At 37.9% G+C, this 20,961-nt stretch overlaps 1 protein-coding gene across 3 annotated transcripts in view; it reads left to right on the top strand.

Moving 5' to 3' along the window:
- The window catches only part of Fto (FTO alpha-ketoglutarate dependent dioxygenase), a 390,959-nt gene that overhangs the window by 99,318 nt on the left and 270,680 nt on the right, over positions 1-20,961 (top strand). For all 3 annotated transcript variants that reach the window (XM_048355586.1, XM_048355584.1, XM_048355585.1), the window contains exons 2-3: positions 5,462-5,539; positions 12,450-13,068. In XM_048355586.1, the coding sequence (XP_048211543.1) occupies positions 5,462-5,539; positions 12,450-13,068 (697 nt within the window). The remainder of the gene's footprint in view (positions 1-5,461; positions 5,540-12,449; positions 13,069-20,961) is intronic.

Below are 20,961 nucleotides of genomic sequence, written 5' to 3'. Positions count from 1 at the left end.
AAACAAGTGAAACCATGGAGTCTATGTTTCTTTGGGTCTGGCTTACTTCGTTAATATGATTTTTTCCAAGTCTTTCTATTTCCTTACAAATGGGGCAATGGCATTCTTTCTGATGGAAGCATAGATCTAGGGAACTTTTTAAAGGAGGTTCTTTGCTTTTATTTATGGTTGTCTTGAATTTTATCTGGTGTTACTTTTCTTCATTCCACTATCCCATATGGGTGGGCATTTGCATTGCTTTGAATCTTTTTGCTTCAATGAAATAATTCACATATCATGAAATTCACTCTTGTATTAGCACAGTTGAGTATATATATATATATACATATATATATATATGTATATATATATATATATATATATTTTTTTTTTTGGCCAGTCCTGGGGCTTTGACTCAGGGCCTGAGCACTGTCCCTGGCTTCTTTTTGCTCAAGGCTAGCACTCTGCCACTTGAGCCACAGTGCCACTTCTGGCCATTTTCTGTGTATATGGTGCTGGGGAATTGAACCAGGGCCTCATGTATACGAGGCAAGCACTCTTGCCACTAGGCCATATCCCCAGCCCCACAGTTGAATATTTTTAATGTTTCCAACCTATTCTGAAAATAATGATGTGTGTAACTTTGAGTATACACTTAACTGAACCATAGTAAAAATGTATTTGTAGAGGGGCATGATCTCCCTGATATATGACTGTTAACAAAGGGAGACGGAGAGACAGTAGAGACCAAATCTGTGAAACCAAAAACTTCTTGTCAAATAGTATTCCCCACAGGATTGGGGCAGCGACCCAACAGTATGTACTAAAACCAAACAATTACTCAACATATAAAGGTCAAAAATTGACCTCTCAGGGGAATACAATAGCACAAAAGCTATGTATGTACGTTCATATAAGACTACTGTCGACATATTGTCTAATATCGACATTACATTTAAAGCCCTAGGTGAACTTTCTTGGGCGTGGCCACGTGGCTACTATATATGTTCTTGATACATTGTATATTGTATATATGTCTACCTGACCTAGAGAAGGGATAGAAAAACAGGTCGTAAGATATCACAAGAAATGTACACACTGCCCTACTATGTAACTGTACCCTTTTTGCACAACACCTTGTCAAAAAATTTGTGTTCAATTAATAAATAAATTAAAAAAATATTTGTAGGAGAAATCCTAAAAAATATTATACTATGTACATAGATAAAAGTAGTTGAAGTTGGAAAAGAATTGTCAGGCTCCCTCCTATAGGCATTTGTTTGACTTTATACTCTTGAAAACAAAGTCTGAGACAGTATTTGGACAGTGATTGGACTTTTTGTTCTGTTTTGTTTTTGGTCAGGGGGCTTGGATTCTGGGCCTAGGCACTGTCCCTGAGCTCTTCAGTACAAGGCTAGTGCTCTACCACTTTGAGCCACAGCACTACTTCCAGTTGTCTGGTGTTTAATTGGAGATAAGAGTCTCATGGACTTTCCTGCCTGGTCTGGCTTTGAACTGCAATCCTCAAATCTAGGATTATACCCACCAGTGCCTGCTGTACCTTTTTTTTTTTTTTCTTGTGTTGGTCCTGGGGCTTGAACTTGCTCACCTGAGCAATAAAATTTAAAAAAAAAAAAAAAAAGAGAGACCCAAGGACTTATTTGCTTGGGCTACCTTCTAACCGTGATCCTTAGATCTCAGCCTCCTGAGTAGTTAGAATTACAGTTATGTGCCACTGGTACCCAGCTGGAATTGTGTACTTTTGATATAGCATTTGGGTTACAATTTTTCCCCCTCAGTACTTGAGTTTAAAATCAAGGCCTCACACTTGCCAGGGAGGAACTATATAACTTGAGTCATGCCTCCAGCCCGGTTTTATTCTGATTGCTTTTGAAATAGGGATTTTTTTCTTGCCTGGGCTCTCATGTAAGCCATCTGAGCCACCTACTTTAAGCTTCTCTTTGTAGCCAGGATCACAGGTGTGGCACTACCATATGTAGTTTTCCTTCTTAGACATGGAGTCTCTCAAATTTTTATGTCCAAGTTGACCTGGAATCTCAACTTTCTCAATTACAGCCTTTCACATAGCTTGGGATGATAAGTACATTCCACTATGCCCATCTGTGTATTGAAAGGGAGTCTCTTGAAGTTTTCTAACCAGGCTGGCCTTTAACCATAACCCTCAGGATCTCAGCCTCTGAAGTAGCCAAAATTACAGGCTTGAGCCACTGGCATCTGCTCAGATTACAATATTTTTTACCTGTCAGATACTCTGGGCCTCAGTTGAGCTGAAAGTGGTTATTTTTCTAATAGCTTAACTGAAGCACTTGGCACAAGTGTTTTTGCCTGTACTGATATCTTTTGGCATATGGGATAAGTCTGTTGGTATTTAATCTGACTTACATGGGGGTATGTAATTCCTTTTGAGACTCTATACCTTTGTGTTCTGCATTATAAGCAGATTAGCTTTATCAATGAACTCTCACAAAGGAGACCTTGAGTTGATTTTTGTATGGTGGAGCCTCTGAATTATTAAGACTTTGAAAGTTTTGATGGCATTTATAAATATTCTAGTGCTTTGTGTTTATAAAAAGTACTAAGAAGTTGCAGAAGGTTCTTAAATTCAGGCTTTCTTGAGCTTAAAATTAAAGAATAGGTTTTTAATTAAATTAGCAATGGTGTGCATAAATGTGCAAGTGTATTTGTGCAAGTGTATTAATTCCTTTTTGTGCACTAATACTGAAACAGATAAGCCATTTATCCAATTAGTGAATTATTCAAACTATAGAAGTATTGATTTTATAGGTCCTTAGTAAGGGAAGACCTTCCCCTGTTATCATTATAAATCAGAAAATAAGCAACTATGAAAACAGAGGCCTTAATTAATCTAGGATTATGCATTAGAATAGAATTTACTTTTGTTTTTTGCAGATGACTGTTATATTTCTATCTTTTTATTATTCACTTCACATTATGACTTGAAAGCTTTAGAAAGCATCTGGATTCTACCAAGAGGATGTTTGTTCTGGGCTACTCTGATGAGGATGTGTTGTGAATTAAAGGCTTCTTTCCTGGGGTCAGAGTCTAATACACTGGACCACTAGTTGAGTAGTTTTGCACTGTGTAGACAGTAGCTAGTAGAGCAAGTAAGGATAAAAGGTCCTTTGTATTTACCAAACTATATGCTCTCTGTGTATGCACACATGTGTGTGCATGTACACCAGATTTGAACTCAGGATGTGGCACTGTCTGCTAGCATTTTCCCTCAAGGCTGGAGTTCAACCACTTGATAAGAGGCACATGGACTTTCCTGCCCAGGCTGGCTTTAAACCTTGATCCTCAGATCTCAGCCTCATGAGTACCTAGGACTCTAGGTGTGAGCCAACAGTGCCTGTCTTTCAAACTATATTCTTTACCAGTGTAGCTGCATTGGCCCACAGCCAGGTGTAGTGCATTCTAATTCTTACAGTCACGTGAGCATTACCAAAGCCGTGATGATAATTTGTTTTTGTAGTGTTATTTGAAAATCACTTATTTCTGCCATTTTTCTTACACACAGTATGTACACATGTCTGTGTGTCCTTGTGTACACACATATATGCCATTTATATACCACATACACAGACTCTGTATATGCCAGCATATATGTCCAATGTGTCAGATCAAGCATTTGAAAAAAATCAGAATGAGAGTCACTTCATATGTGTTTGATTTCTTACAATCTTGGCCCTTTCTCTGACTTCATGTGAGTAGCAAGTTCTATGTGAGGAAGACATCTATTTCTCTCTTCCTTTTCTTTGAAGTAGTTCTGGAGATAGAATTTAGGACTTCTACATGCTAGGTAAGTGCTCTACCACTTGAGCCATGCCCCAGTACTTTTGGCTTTTAGTTTTTTTTTTCCAGTAGAGTCTTATTTATGCTCATATTTTTGTGGAAAATGAGCTTACTATTTATGATTCCTACATAGCTTTGTTTATAGACATGAACCATCATGGCCAGCTGTTGGTTAAGATGGAATCTTGTGAACTTTTTGCCCAAGTGAATCTTGGACAGCTATTTTCCAATCTCTGCCTCTCATATAGCTAGAATTACAGGCATGAGTTACTATAGTTCCTTAAAGAAATAATTTTTCGTGAACAGCTAATCATTACTAGATGCCAAAAAGGGTGCATCAGGGGCTGGGAATATGGCCTAGTGGCAAGAGTGCTTGCCTCCTATACATGAAGCTCAGGGTTCGATTCCCCAGCACCACATATATAGAAAGTGGCCAGAAGTGGCACTGTGGCTCAAGTGTCAGAGTGCTAGCCTTGAGCAAAAAGAAGCCAGGGACAGTGCTCAGGCCCTGAGTCCAAGGCCCAGGACTGGCAAAAAGAAAAAAAAAGGGGGGGGGGTGTGCTTCATAAAATTGGAAGAGAAAAGCAAAAAAAATATAGGTTTAACAACTATTATAATAGTGAAAGATTATTTATTTATCTACTTATTTTTTGTCAGTCCTGGGGCTTGAACTAGGAGTGTGGGAACTGTCCCTAAGTCTCTGTGTGTTCAAAGCTAGCACTCTACCACTTGATCCACAGCACCACTTCAGACTTTTTTTGAGTAGTTTATTAGAGGTAAGAGTCTCATGGACTTTCCTGCTTGGCTGGCATTGAACCGTGATCCTCAGATCTCAGTCTACTGAGTATATAGGATTACAGGTATGCAGCACCAGTGCCCAGCTAGATCAATTTAGTTTTCAAAAAGTTTTATTCTTTTTGCAGTACTTGGATTTGAACTCAGGATCTGTGTTTGAACCATGTCCCCAATCCTTTTCTTATTTAGTTATTTTTCAGGTAGGGTCTTATTAGACTGAGATCCTACTACCTTCACTTGCCTGTAGCTGGGATTACAGTTGTTTTATTTTGTTGTTGTTGTTTGCTTTTTTTTTTTTTTTTTGCTGAGATTGGGTCTAACTTTTTACTCAGGCTAGTCTCAAACCGTGATCCTCTTGCTCTGTTCCTCCAGAATATCTGGGATTACAGGCACGAGCCTGGCCTGAAAGATTTGCTTTTTACAAAAGCAAACAAATGTTTACAGGATAAGTAAATAGCTCCATGTTATGCAAGTAGAGGCTATAGTTTGCTCTATCCAGGGAGAGTCTCATAGAAGGGTGGAAAACCTACTGTGTCTCAAACACATATAGATAGGAAGATTTGTTCTAGAAAACTGTGTTGGGTGACTTACAAAGTTAAGCTAGTGATGAAAATCACCTTACTGTCAAAGATGCATGTGAATCAAATGCTCCAAAATCTGTGAATGAGTGAAATTATTTTTAAATTCATGCTTCATATATCCTGAAATTTAAAAAAATGTGTACTTTATCAGTTATTAATTACTCAATTTCTATTTCTAAAAGCTTATATATTCAAATTAGCTAAGCTTTCTTGTATTCTATTTGGGATCATTTTACATTTAGTTAAATAGAATCTTCACTATTTTTAAACAGAAACTGAGGCTTCTTGAGGAGCTTGAAGACACTTGGCTTCCTTACCTGACCCCCAAAGATGATGAATTCTACCAGCAGGTAAGTTAATGAGTGTTTTATTAGTGTGTAGTGATGTACTCTGTGCGTCTTCTGGCTTTCTTTAATTTATTGGAGATAGGAATCTCATGGAGACTTTTCTACTCATGCTGGTCTTAAACTGTGATCCTCCAATCTCAGCTTTCTGAGTAACTAGGATTACAGGTGTGAGCCACAGGCATTGGCTCTTTTGTACCTTTTTTACCTTTGACTGTGCTGGTATAGGAAGTGAAAAGATCACTTCCCTATCTACTTTCTCCATAAGCTCAATGCCTTACCCAGGCTGCCCATGTTCTTTCCCATTTTTCTTTTCTTTCTTTTGATTCCTAACATGAGGATATTTTGCTTTATTTTATTTTTTTATTTTTGTTTGAATACTTTTATTACCTTTAAGTATACAAAGGAGTTGCATTCAACAAAGCAGTTTATGAATGCAGTGCTTCTTGATCAGTGTTACCCCTTTCAACATTCCCATCCCTCTCTTCCCTCATTTTAAAAATTTTCAGTTATGTATTGACTTTTTCTTTTTCCATTTATCAAAGCAGTTGTATACAATGCATCTTGTTCTGTGTCTCTTTCCTACTTTTCTGCCTCTACTCATGTTGTCTTTCTGACAGAGTAGCTTTCCTCTTTGCCTGTTGCTGGATGTCTGCTTCTTCATGATTTCACTTACGTGTGGCCTCCCTTGTGAACATGACCCCACGTTATCTTATCACAAATCAAGTCTATTGTGCTCTCCTCTGAGCTACTTAATTTTTAAGTACTACCGATCTTCTTGTGTAGTAGTGACCAGATTCTGTGTCTCTAGCTTTCAACTTCATGAGCACCTACCTTTCCATTATATGCGGCAAAGACAAACACAGTGACAAAGTAGATGGGGGTGGGTGATTTATTTTCCTTACTTAGAAGTCTACGAGCACACTGATCAATCCAGCCTCTCAGAAGAAGTCCTCCTTCTTGTTTTCTTGGCTTGGCTCTCTTCTATATGAGGTTGTGCTGACTAGACTGTGAGAGCATGTGAAGGCTTCCATAGCTCAGGGGGTATGTGGTCTTTGGACTACATCTAGCGCGTCTCAGAAGAAGATCTGCTGGGTTCTATTGAACTGTTCCAGAGTGGGATCATTGGCCTGTGAGGGTCATTGTGCTTGCTTGTACTAGTTCATGTGCCCACACTTACAGTTGGGCTGAGCCCGAGCATTTTCACTCAAACTGCATGGAGGTGGCTGCTTTCCCCAAAGGAGAATTTCATTTCTGGTTCCTACTTCTGGTTCCTGCTTTCAACATCTGGTCACTTCTCCCTACCTCTGTCACTTTACCCACGGCACAGCTACTGTCATCTCTACAGCAGCTTCCTTCTCCTTCTTCCTTCCTTCCCTGACCAGTCAGCTTCTACAGAGCATCCAGAGTCAGATCCTTGCAGTTTTGCTCCAAGCCCTTCAGTGGTCTCCCAGCTCAGAGTAACAGCCTAACAGCCTAGTACAATACATTTACCTACATAGCTCCCTTACCTCATTTCCTGTTCTAATGCTCCCAGCCTCTTCTCATTCTGCTGCCACTCTTCTTCTTGAAATGAGCCACACATAGCCCTTTCCCCAGGCCTTTGCCCTGGGTGTCCTCATGCTCAGAACACTCTTCTCTGGGTCTCTGTAGGTCTGTCTACAATTGTATTCTTCTGCCTTTGTGCTGCCTTATCAGAGAGGTTCTCCCTGACCATGAGGCCACCTCTGGTTCTGCCTTACCTTTCCACCATCTAAGATACTCTCCACTTTACTTATTTGTTCATGTCTGGCTTTTTTTTTTAAACCAGGGTACAAGATCCCAGAGAGTTCTCTAAATTCCCAGGACCTATTGTTTTGCAAGTTTTATTCTCCATAAATAGGAACTTAATAGTGAAGATTTTCTAGATTTCATTGCTAATTATCCCTCAATATACTCATGCTGTACTGTACTGTCTTCCTTTTAACTATTGGTTTTCTTTTCTGTCTATACTATTATTAAAGTATGAGACATTATAAAATAAGAACTGCCTTAATTTTTTTTCATTTTACTTTGAGCTCTTTGTACTGTAAGTATTAGATAAACATTAAAAAACCCACACACAAAAGAACATGAACTGCCTAATGATGGGACACTTTGGACACTTTGTAGCAAAGCACTTTTCAACAGCCTGTGTCTGCTGGGGCCTTGCTGGTAGCTGGGGACTTCAGAATGCATCTCTTCTAGGGCACAGCTTGGTATCATACAACTGGAGACTATCCAAAGTAAATGGGTATAGCTTTTTAGTGTTGGGATGGCTACCAAATTGCAAGTGTTTGGAATAGAAATTATAGAGAAAAAATTAAGATGGACACCACAAGATGCTGTCAAGTGCAAAGTGTAAAGTATTACAGCATAATATTAATAGCCAAATTAGGAATATGTTACTCTGAAATCAGAGTTTACTGACATTGTCAATTGAAGGGCCTTTCCCAAGTCACTGGAAGGCTCTGAGTTTTAATTCACTCTATCAAAGGTGAAATTCCATTGAGCTTCAATTAAGTGAGTCTCGTAAAACTGAGTCTTACCCAGTTAATACCATGGATGACTTTTCTGGATGACAAAGTTCTTTCAGAGCATCCCTTGAAGTGAGGAGAAGAAGTGAAGTTTTGTGATATGGCTTAACATAAGCAAAAAAATAAAGCCTAATCTCCAGAGACCTTTAGCACTTTACGTGTTTCAGACATTGGTAAGGGCCTGGCATGTTGGAACTTTATATCCACACACCTTTCCAAATACTTATTAAACTATGTTAGTTGTCATTAAAGTCACAATATTTTTTGTATGTTCAAGAAATACAGACCATGACCATACAACCACTAGGATAATTTCATGACTCAGTATTCCCTGGAAAAACTTTTAACTGGATTAAACAAAAAAAATTCTACTAACATATTTGAGAAACTGCCAACAGCTGCTCTAAATTACCGTGTGATAGCTGATGTTCTGCATATACCTGTCCAAAATGGAAAGTGAACTTATTTGTTTGACAGAATGAACTCAAATGATTTAATGTTGAGCACCCCTTCCCCAAAGTTACTTATTCTCTTTAGAGAAAAATCTTAACAAATGTTACATAGCACATTTTTGTGTCAGGTACTAATTTAATCACTTTATAAATAATGAAAGACCAAGACATTTAGAATGAGAGTTTTCTCACTTGGATTTTCCTTGAGAGAGTGACAAAATTAGCCAATTATCACTAATTTTTCTCATAGTGTAAAATAAAAAATTCCCTAGAGGACCAGTTCAGTCAGATTCAGATAGTCACAGAACTTTTGCCCAATAGTTTTGATAATTCATGGTCAACAAAAAGAATTTCCTGGCAAAAGAAATGTAAAAGTTCGGAATTTTCAAATGCAAATTCTTTCCTTGATGTTTTTATTTTATTTTCTTATTTATTGTCAAAGTGATGTACAGAGAGGTTACAGTTTCATACTTTAGGCCTTGTGTACATTTCTTGTACTGTTTGTTACCTCCTCCTTCATTCCCACTTCCCCCCTCCCCCTTTTCCTCTCCCCCCATGAGTTGTTCAGTTGGTTTACACCAAACAGTTTTGCAAGTATTGCTTTTGTAGTCATCTTTTTATACTTTGTCTCTCGATTTTGATATCCCCTTTTACTTTCCTAGTTCTAATACCAGTATATATCGTTTCCAATACACTCAGATAAGATGCAGTGATAGTGCGGGTTCAACCACAGGAAGGGGATACAAGAGGATCATCAACAATAGAAGCAATGGTTTCCTTGATGTTTTTAAAGCAAGTGTTTTTACATCTATTTTAGAACATTTGAAAATAATGTAGTATAAATGGAAAAAATATAACCATGTATTCTTCCCAGAGATTACCATATTTTTATGCCATTTTTCTCTATTTTCATGAAACCAGGATCTTCAGTTCATTATTTAATGCTCTTCATAAAGCAATATAAAATTTCTAGTTTGCTACTTAATCTTTATTTACATATATTTAATATTTCTCCCTCTAATCTCATTTGTCTTTTGTGTCTTTTGGAGGCTTTTGGTTTTCAATTATTATAACTAAAATCTGATGAATGTTTTCATGATCTTCATTTGTTCTTTTTTTTGGCCAGTCCTGGGGCTTGGACTCAGGGCCTGAGCACTGTCCCTGGCTTCTTTTTGCTCAAGGCTAGCACTCTGCCACTTGAGCCACAGCGCCACTTCTGGCCATTTTCTGTATATGTGGTGCTGGGGAATTGAACCCAGGGCCTCATGTATAGGAGGCAAGCACTCTTGCCACTAGGCCATATCCCCAGCCCCATTTGTTCTTATAATTTAATGATAATAAGAACTCAGGGCCTTACTCTCACTCAGCTTACTGGCTTGTGGCTGGCACTCTACCACTTGAGGCACACTTCCAGACTAGCTTTTCATTAGTTAATTGGAGAGCAAGTGTCTCTAACTTTTCTGCCCAGGCTGACTTCAAATGACAATCCTCTAAGTCCCAGCCTCCTAAGTAGCTAGCATTGTAGACATCAGCTTCCTGAGTAGCTAGGATTTATAGAGGTGAGTTGCTGCTGCCTGGCTGAGAGTATACTGGTACCTTAGAGACTTGTTTAGAATATAACTAGTGATAAAAGGAGTTATTGCACTTTACTGTAGAATGTTTGGTCTGTCAGCAGGATTGTATTGACTGTGTAAGAAGAAACTATAATATTAGTGTTTATGTTTTTTCAGTTGGGATGAATGAAGTATGAAAATTATAAACCCTAAAGGGGATCCTTGTGAGTTTCAAGACAGTCTATAGTGGTATGGGAGATGACTGTTCTTTTCATTTTACATTCATTATCACACAGCTCAGGCATGCTCCTACTGTTTAATTTTTTTTTTTGCATTCAACTTCACTAATTGATTTTTCTTTGACATAATTCTATTTTTCATAGGCTTTCCATTTCCTGTGCTGTGGATTAGCCGGAATAGGTTGGTTTATGCTACAGTAACAAATAACCCTCAATTCTCAGTGGATTTGCCCAATAGTATTTCTTGTTCAATTTAAATATCACTTGTGGATTGGCAGAGAGTCACTACTCATTAAAGCAAGTCACGAATCCAAAGTGCTTACTTTGCCAGAGGGAAGAAGAATGTTCTGGAAGGTCTTGCACTGGCAATGAATTGCCCTGGGCTGGAAGTGACAGCTATCATTTCTCAATGGACAGAATAATCACATGCTTCATCCATCATGAGGGATCCAAAAACCTGGTTGGTACGGGGAAAATTTGGAACTATTGTTTAAGAATAGGAACAGGACACAATCTTTGCTTGTGATTCACTTTGCAGTTTCCTGCGAAAATTGAAGTGCTCCCCAATCACAAAAATAACAAACCCTTCATAAAAAAGCAATTACAAAAAACAACTTCCACTAAACTGAGGAATGGTAGCTCACACATGTCATTCCGGCACACACAGGAGGCTCAAGCAGTTGATCACAAGTGTTAGGTCAATCTGGGCTACATATTGAGACACTTCCTTAAAACTAACAAAACAAAACAAAAAGCGACCAACCAAAACAAGCTATGAAACTTTTTTTCTCACCATTCTTTTCAAATACAGGAAATCATATTGTCTCACATTCAAATGTTTTGGATCACAAACTTTGGCCAGTAACAAACTTTGCACACATTTAGTGGAGTCCTAGTAAATGTTTAATACCTGGCTTTCTGGAGGAAATTGCAACCTTGATCATCTATTAGTTTATTTACCTCTATCGTAGTCCAGGCTCTCAGTGCTTTTCTTTGGATGTTTGTATTAGCATTTACATGATTTGACATATTCAAATTACTTGAAACTCTGTCTGATACTATAACTAAGAGTGAAGATTAAATCAGATCATTCTCTTCCCCTTGAAATCCTCCAATACAATTAGAGTGAATTCCAGATTCTTTACTGTGTGCTACGCATCTTGGTTTCTGCCTTCCATTTTGTCCTCATTACCAAGCACCACTGAACTCTGGCTATGTACCAATTCATAGGTCAAATGCTAAGGAGTCAAAGTAGTGATGGAAAGCCAATACAGTCCTTCACTGTATCAATTAACCCATGTGTTCCTGTGTAAGGGAAGAGAATTATTTTGTCACTCTTTAAATGTCATTAATTGGATGATTGCATGATCTCATCGTTCATCTATCTACCCATCCATTTAACATTTGCTGGATATATTCTGTGCACTAGTATTGTTGTGAACAAAATTAATGGCTCATTGTTCGTTGAACTTAGTTTAGGAAAAGACTAGGAGTGTGGCTTAAATGGAGAGTACTTTGGAGGCTCTGAGTTCACTTTAAAAAAGAAAGAAAGAAAAGAAAGAATGTATGCTCTGGAGTCCTGTGACATCAAATGCTAGCTCTGATGTTCACTAGTTGTTTCACTTCAGGCAAGTTTTTAAAATGTCTCTGTGCTTCCATAGTTAGACCTAAAAACTGGAGAAGATGACACTATGCATGAAATTGTGATATAATTGTGCATATAAGTCAGTTAGATGAATACTTGGTTTATAGTGGGCACTTAATATATGGTTAATGAATAGTCAATAAAATAGTGTTTTCTGGAAGAGCCGAAGGCTGAGGTTTTGAAGGTGGGGAGAAAAGGTCATAAAAGTAGTCTGGGAAATCAAAGCACAAATTCTTGCTTTTTGTTTCAGCTGAAGATTAACAGTTTGGGCTTAAATTTGACAGTCTTAACTGTAAAGTTTATGATATTTATTTTATCAAGTCTTTTTTTAGACTAGGGAGATATAAATCTTGTTTGGAAATGCCACCTGGTAGGCCTCCCCTACTGAAGGTCCCCAAAGAAGCACATCTTTGAAACTAATCAAATTATAAGAATTCATCAACTTGGTTTTTTCTTCTTGTTTTTGTTTTAGTGGCAGCTGAAATATCCTAAACTGATTCTTCGGGAAGCTGGCAGTGTGTCGGAAGAGCTCCACAAAGAGGTTCCTGAAGCCTTTTTCACCCTGCACAAGCATGGCTGCTTATTTCGGGACCTGGTGAGGATTCAAGGCAAAGATCTGCTCACTCCAGTATCACGCATCCTCATTGGGAATCCAGGCTACACCTACAAGTACCTCAACACCAGGCTCTTTACAGTGCCCTGGCCTGTGAAGGGCTCTAACATAAACTATACTGAAGCTGAGATTGAGGCAGCTTGCCAGACCTTCCTTAAGCTCAATGACTATCTGCAGGTAGAGACCATCCAGGCTTTGGAAGAACTTGCTGTCAAAGAGAAGGCCAATGAAGATGATGTGCCAATATGCATGGCAGAGTTTCCTAGAGCTGGCATGGGGTCATCCTATGATGATGATGTGGACATTAAGAGCAGAGCAGCATATAATGTGACTTTGTTGAATTTCATGGATCCTCAGAAAATGCCATACCTGAAAGACGAGCCTTATTTTGGCATGGGGAAAATGGCGGTGAGCTGGCATCATGATGAAAACCTGGTGGACAGGTCAGCAGTGGCGGTGTACAGTTATAGCTGTGAAGGTACAGGCTGTTCTAATTGTACTATGACCAGTTGTTTAGCTCTGAAGATAGGCATGTGCATTCTTCCGTGTGTGCATGTGTGTGTGTTGTGTGTCCTTTTAGGGCTTGTCTCACCTTGTGCCTGCAGAATACACCTTTAGCTGTGCTCTCTGGCTCACTGTTACTGCACTAAGAATATTTTTCTGCATGTAAGCATTACTGTCATTTTGTCTTTTCCATACCCAGGAGAGCAGCATCTTGGATTCATTCAGCCAGCTGCCTTTCTCTAAAGCTCTGAGTAGATTGTACAGTTGCTATAATTAGCTTGCTAATAAAGGGTTGGGGAAACAGAAATCTGTCAAATCTTTCCAGGTTCTCACAGGTGCACATTCTGTGTTGCCAAAATTCTCTTATGGTTGACATCATATCTTGATGAGCATGATTTGTCAAGTATTGGCTTGTTCTTGGCTTCATATCATTTTTTACTACTATCCCTTCTTGCCAGCAGCAGTTGAGATGGCTTTTGTAAGCAGACATTCCTGTTTTCAGCAAATTGTCTAGTCCCCTCTGTGGTTTTTCAGTTTTAAACCTTGTTAGGTAGCTATGGAGAACTTGTTCTTGTTTTTCTGAAATCCATTTTTACCTTGGAACAGAGTTCATAGGTTATCATTTAGAGCCTTACCAAGATTTCTTTCTGTTCAGTTTCTGTGTGGTTAAGGTCCTCATAGTTTCTAGAACAGCTTTGTAAAGAGGTAGGTGAATGTACAAAGGACCCCATTACCACTGTTTTCTTCTCTGCCCATTTGACAAAGGAATACAAGGTATTGTAGCCCCTGTCTGTTCTATTGAAAGATTTTGGAAAACCGAAGTTCTAGATATTCTCTCAGGGAATGTTGGAACTTGTAAGAGTCATGGCTTTTAGGCAACTCTAGTTATTTTATTGGATTTTGTTGTTATTACTTGTTTGCCTTTGGCCAAGTTTTCAAAATGTCTCTGTTTCAGAAGTTATACCCATAAACTAGAGAAAATAATACTACTATGCATAAAATCATGAGAAATGAGTTACTGTACATAGATCAAGTAGAACAATACCTGGCTCATAGTGGACAATAATTATTTAATAAAATTGTACTCTCTTTTAGAAAAAATCGTTTTGAAGAAAAATCTCATTATCTTAAATTTCTTCCAGTTTTCAAGTCTCAGAATTCCCCAGGATTACTAATATCTTTTCTAATTTTACTTTTCGCTTTCAGTCCCAAATAAGGGATTATTTTATATGTTGGAAATTTTACCACTATTCCTGGCATACCAAGTAGTGATGTAGATCTAAGAGCAAATCCCATGAAAGGATTCACTGCTGTCCTAAAGGAAAGAACTAGAATCCTCAAATCTTTAAAAATACCTTGCCAGGAATTGGAGCACAATAGCATCCAAGAATTCTGATGCAAAGGAACAATGGAGTTGGTTAGTTTCTTTCTGATGGAGGCAGCACTGTGAACTTGCAGTGCACTTGACTGCTCCACCTGCTACAACCATGTCCTTGTATGCTCACTTATTCTCAGTCTGCAGTTTCGTCTTCTATTGTGTTCCCTTTGTGTGGGTGATCAGACGGATTTTGAAAGCTAGAATACCTTTCAGGAAGGAATTTAAAATTTTCATAAATAGTTTCTAAGGTGAAGAGTAGGTAAGATTGATACAATATATAGTTATAATATAAAATATATTACGTACACAAATATTACATATTATATACTATGTAAATATATAATTCACCCTGGCAGTTGTCATAAAGAAGAGGGAACTGCAGAAGGTTAATCTGTAAGAGTTTTGTTCTCTTAACTTCTCAGATTCCTGTAACTCTATCTAATGAAAATGACAGTACTAAGAGCTCCTGTTTATTGAATACCTACTGTCAGAAGGGCACTTTAGAATTTTATATGTTTTAATTCCTTTTATATTTTTGTACCAACCCCACAAAGTAGGAATGCAATGCTTTCATGGTTATCATAATGGTGTTATAGTCAACAGAGATGGTGGATATGAAGATCGTCTGGCAAGACTATAATACAATGGAAAAACTATTACCTAATGACTTTGTAGTCTTTGTAGTCTTGTAGCACAAAGCATGAGGAGTTAGTGATTGTGCTGGTATAAGGAGAATTTGGTGCTGCCAGTGATATAAGGTATGGCACTCATAGTTACAGAACTGATACTGTGATACTGAGGGAGGGAGGGAGGAAGGAAGGGGTGGAGAGAGAGAGAGAGAGAGACAGAGACAGAGACAGAGACAGACAGATGGAGACACAGAGAGAACCATTGTAAAGTTCTATGCTATGTTATAAGCAGGCAGCAATATATCTATATCTATTTCTAGCTCTATGTCTCTATGTCTATGTCTATGTCTTTGTCTATGTCTATGTCTATCTCTATCTCTATCTATATATCTATTTACCCTGTCTCTTAATTGTATCAAGAAGCCATATTGAGGTTTAGGATAGTATTTTGTATGTGCTCCTAAAATGATGAAATTTCTCTTGTGAAGGGATGCACAGTTGTATTAATATTATTTTTATTTAAGAGACACCAAAATAAAAGTACAAGATCATAGTTAACTTGTTTGTGGTTACATAGCGGGTAATTGTGCAGACCTGGGATTTAAACTCAGTTCTCTGGTCTTACCGTCTTAATTTCCAAAGCATTATATCTGAAAAGCCAGTATTTACTGTCCTATTATCTATAGCTTGTGGGCTGGGATTTTAAGGTATCCATGTTCTGGAAGGGCAAAGGGATCCTTCGGGCCATGGCAGGTTCCTTTTTCCCCCACATCTATGTTTCCAGCACATACTCTCTCATGATTGCAGTAGATAAGTGTATTCTGTGAAATAGAAAGGTATTTGATTGTTGTGTGCTTTTGGTTCAGGCACCTAACAACTTTCTAATAGGTACTTTTTTTTTTCAAGTGACAAGTGATATGTTTGGTTTTCTGCCAGAAAGTAAGGTAGGAATGAACTGCCTTGTAATACTGCCAGAACTAGGGAAAAGGTGGACTTGAAGAGACATTTGAGTTAAAATCCTCATTGGGGGGCTGGGAATATGGCCTAGTGGCAAGAGTGCTTGCCTTCTACACATGAAGCTCTCAGTCCGATTCCCCAGTACCACATATATGGAAAATGGCCAGAAGGGGCACTGTGGCTCAGGTGGCAGAGTGCTAGCCTTGAGTGGGAAGAGGCCAGGAACAGTGCTCAGCCCCTGAGTCCAAGGCCCAGGACTGGCAAAAAAAAAAAAAAAAAAAATCCTCATTGGGGTTGAATATGGTTTTAGAGGGTCACAGAGTAGAAACTATAGAGACTGAATTGTTTTCCATGACCTTGAACATATTGAGTGATTGCTAAGGGAAGTTCAGTTGGCCATTATAGACAGTGTGGTAATCCAGAGGTACATCACACTCTCTGTGTCTTGAGTGGCTAGGTGATGTAAAATGTGCTCTTTGGATTATAATTATTAAATGATGTAACTTTGGATCTGGAAGAGATTTTTTTGAATCATCTGGAAAGGAAGTAGCTTGCCCAAGGCCACATAGTTACCTAGTGACAAGAGCAGGGATGTCAGCTGAAGAGTATGGCTTGCCACTGGAGAGGCTCACATAACTGCATTGGGAGTTCAGATTCAGAAGTGATTACTTCTTACTGAAATTAAATTCAGTTGAAGCTTAAAATCTTCAGGACTTTGCTTTCAATACCTTTTCCCAGGGAAATCTTCTTGTAGATTTATAATGAGCCAATCATCCCTCTTTGGTTTATTTTCATGAGTAGAGGTCATTGAGAAGTAATTTGTATAGGATACGTGTAATTATATACTAAATTCATTGGCTTTCATACTCATTTCTAGTTAATAGATATCTCTAGAAGGAAGATTGAAATGGTACAATTTTTAATCAGGAATGGCTTCAGGGAGCCATATGTAAATAGGCAAAGTATTTGATTTTCCTATTCCAGCTTTACTAGCAATTGGCTGTTACTCCTAGCTGTGTAAAAATGAATTTTAGCAGAGAAGGGTTTAAAGACCCATTGTTTAATATGGGCCCAAATCTGGTTCTTTGGAACATCTTCACAAGTGTCACCTAGACATTAACCATTGGTTTGTATTTTTGTTCCATTGTTTGGAAGTAGTTATTTTCTGTGACATTGTCTTTGTAAGGAAAGTAATTATTAAGGTTTCAAAGTAGTATTTTAATATCATAGATTATCTCTGTTATTTTGGTTTCCTGTGATGGGACAAAGAGACTCATAGAAGGAAGAGAGTCCAATCTATGTTTCCCATTGAGTGTATAATAAACTGGAAAGTAGGGTCTTTATAGTAATTTTTTTAGAACTCTAGGATTCCCATCCAGATTTCTGATTTGGGAAAAGTTGAATCCTCTAAAGGAAGGAAATTTGTTCCATGTTCTTGACTTTACTTTGAAATGAATAACTTATTATTTCGTAGGTCATCATTGTGATCATACAAAACTATATTATAATTTTGGCTAGGGGTTTTGGAGCACAATTATTTTTTATCTTGAGAGCATCATAATATTAAAAAGTGATTTTAATGTTTTTCTTTACCTCTCAGCATCCCTGGCTTAAGGTCTCATATGGGCTGTGTTTTTGTCTGTTATTTTTAAAAGCTCTTAATACTGCTCAGTAAAACTGATTTGGTTCTTCAGGGCACTTAAAAAATTCCCTAGGAAGTTATTTATTTAGAAATTAGAGTTATATTTTTATAGTAGTTGTACAATGGAGTTGCCATTCAACAAACCAGTTTATGAATATAATACATCATGATTGGTGTCACCCCTTTCATTATTCTCCCCATTCCTCCTAACACAATCCCTCTCCTTAATTTTCTTAATTTCTTTCTCTCTTCATTTATCTAATCCCTTTCCTTAGCTTACCCCCACACCTTTCAACTGCCAGTTTCTTGGTATTCATTTTGGTGAGCTATGAGTGAGTTCGTTTTGCTGAAGAATTACATCATTTGAATTCTTGCCTGTAAATACCATATTTTGGCTGATACATTTTGTGTACATTTGTGTACAACCTTGTATATGTTTACATTTATAGGTTAATTCCAACTTCCACACAAAAGAGAAAACATGTATCCTTTGTCTTTCTCAGCTTGACTTACTTAACCATTCTTGGATAAAATAGCTATTCTCTAGAATAAATACAGAACTCTTAAAAATCCAATTCAGTTCTATTCAAAGAACTTGAATAGGCACTTCTCCAAAGAAGATACACAAATGGCCAATAAAGATATGAAAATATGCTCAACATCATTTAATCATCAGGGAAATGTATAACAAAACCACAGCGAGATCCTACTTCACAACATATATATACACAAATAGTGAAATATTATTCAGCCTTAAAAAGGAATAAGATTTGGATACATGCAATAACATGGACAAGTCTGAAGGGCAGTATATTCAGTAAAATCAGCTGAATAATTGTATGACTCTGCTTATATGAAGTACCTAAAGTACAGTAGTCAAATACACAAAAGCAGCAAGTAGAATAGTGTTTTATGGGGTGAGAAAGGGAGAAAGGCTGGCATTGTTTAAGGAATACTGAGGTTTCTATGTGGGATCATGAAAATGTTTTTGGAGATGGATTGTGTTGCGTTGCATGTATATGTATAACACTAAATTGAATACTTGGAGATAATTATAATAGTAAATCTTATATGTATACATTTTATCGCCACAAGAGAGAAAAGAAAGTAAGAAGCTGTGGGTATAACTATTAGGGTGCACAATATGGTGAAATCTCAAAATAATTATGCTAAGTGAAAGAGACCAGACCATGATTAGATACACAGTGTGTATTTAATTTTATTTGTATAAAAGTCCAGAAAATGACAACTAATATAATTTTAAAAAGCTGGCAAGCATGTCAGGAAAAAGGAGCCCCTGAACACAATATGACAAAAAGCTGATCATTGGTTGTCTGAAGACAGGAAGGAGGGATTACAAAGAAGTCAGGGAAATCCTGGGGTCATGGTATGTCAACCATCTTGACTGTGGGGATGATTTCACAGGTGTACTAAAACTTAACTCTATCTATCTATCTATCTATCTATCTATCTATCTATCTATCTATCTATCTATCTATCTATCTACCTATCTACCTATCTATCCGATTGTATGCCAGTTATATCTGAATAAGCTATTGAGAGGGGAAGGAAATTCAGCCCCCACCCCCCCTTTTGACTTAGCTTTTTCTTGACAAATGAGACATGCGACTGCTGGTCTTTTTTTCTTGCAGACTGTGAAGAAGGGGCTTTTTTTTTTTTTCTCCCTTTTCTTTCCCCTTCACTTTCCTCTTCCTCTTCCCCTTCCCCTTCCTTGTTTTTCATTTTCTTTTTTCTTTCTTCCTTTCTTTGTCTCACTCTCTTAATTTCCCTCCTTCCCTCCCTCCCTCCCTCCCTCCCTCCCTCCCTCCCTCCCTCCCTCCTTCCCTCCCTCCCTCTGTCCCTCTCCTATCTTTTTTGTGTAAAGTAACAGGACAGTACTTCTTACCCTCTGCTCTCCTGGCCCATGGTCTGGATTAATAGGAAAATCTCAACACTTCTGTTCTCAGTGCTACTTCCCTTCCACTCAGCATTCTGCAGTAGCTCCCAGTCTTACCCCCAATACTTTGTATTGCAATAGGACAAGGCCCCATAATTTGCCCTCCACACTCTGCCTCTCTACCTTCACTGCTGCTATTTTCCCCTTTTCTCTCTTTTCCATCCATGCTTATTGTTTCTGTAATAATGTTGTTATTTTCCATGGAGCACACTTGCACTCCATGTTTTCTCTACCAGATTGTTAAGTTTCCTATTAAATTTCCAAGTGACATATTCCTCTTCATCTTTGCTCATATGCTATCTTCTGAATGAGGCCTGCCGGATTTCTGATTGCAAGCGTGCTGTCACTGGGGGATTTTTTTCAAGCATGTGTTTGTTCATTTGTTTGGGTGGTAAGTGAGAGAGTACTGGGGATTGAATCATGTCCTCAGTCCTTTTTTGCCTTGAGTTTGTTTTTTAGATAACGCCTTGTACTTTCGTACAGCTAGTCTTCAGAGTAGTTGGGACCTACCTAACTTGTTTTGGAGATAAGGTATACTAACTTTTTGTCCAGGCTGGCCTTGAGCCACAGCACGACTATTTCTAACTTTTGAGTAGCTAAGATTGAAGGTATACAGAGTGTGCCTGACCTCTCCAAACACTCTATTGAGACTTCAAGTGTCTTTAATTTATCTTTATTTCATCCTGATATGTATATAGACTTTGGGTATGGAAATCTTGAGGCAAGCACTCGACCACTAGGCCATATTCCCACTGGGTATGGAAATCTTGATAGTAAAATAGTTTTTCAGAAATTTGAGGACATTGTATTAACATTGTGTTTTATCTGTTCATGTTGAGTTCTAATTTTTCTTGATGACATTTTTTAGATGTTTTATAATATCACAGTGATAAACCTACATAATAATATCTACATATATAACAGAAAATAAGTATTTGTTGTTGTTGAGTAGTTGTGCTGTTGGTCTACAAAGTGACGATTGTCCAAAAGATGTTGACTTCTATTGATGTCTGTTCAGTGTGTAGTTTTAAGATTCTTTTCATAGATGGACCTAGCAAGGCTTAATTGTAAGGGCAAAGAATGCAAGGATAGCAATGGGAGAAACTTGTTCTTAAATGTGGCTTTGTGCACTGCATAAAGTTTTCCCTGAAATTGGATAAACAAATAATTATCATCTTTTGATCAACTCAGTTTGGTTCTGGACTTCTCTGTTATTTACACTATGAAATTGTCCAGTAAGTCTCCGTGACCATCTTTGTACCTTCCTAAGTTGTCCAGTGTTTTGCAGCTTTTCCTGTTAGAAG

Source organism: Perognathus longimembris, chromosome 10, assembly GCF_023159225.1.
Source record: "Perognathus longimembris pacificus isolate PPM17 chromosome 10, ASM2315922v1, whole genome shotgun sequence".
Classification (NCBI taxonomy): domain Eukaryota; kingdom Metazoa; phylum Chordata; class Mammalia; order Rodentia; family Heteromyidae; genus Perognathus; species Perognathus longimembris.
Note: the sequence above shows the minus strand (reverse complement) of the source record. Positions and strands in the feature narration are given on the sequence as shown.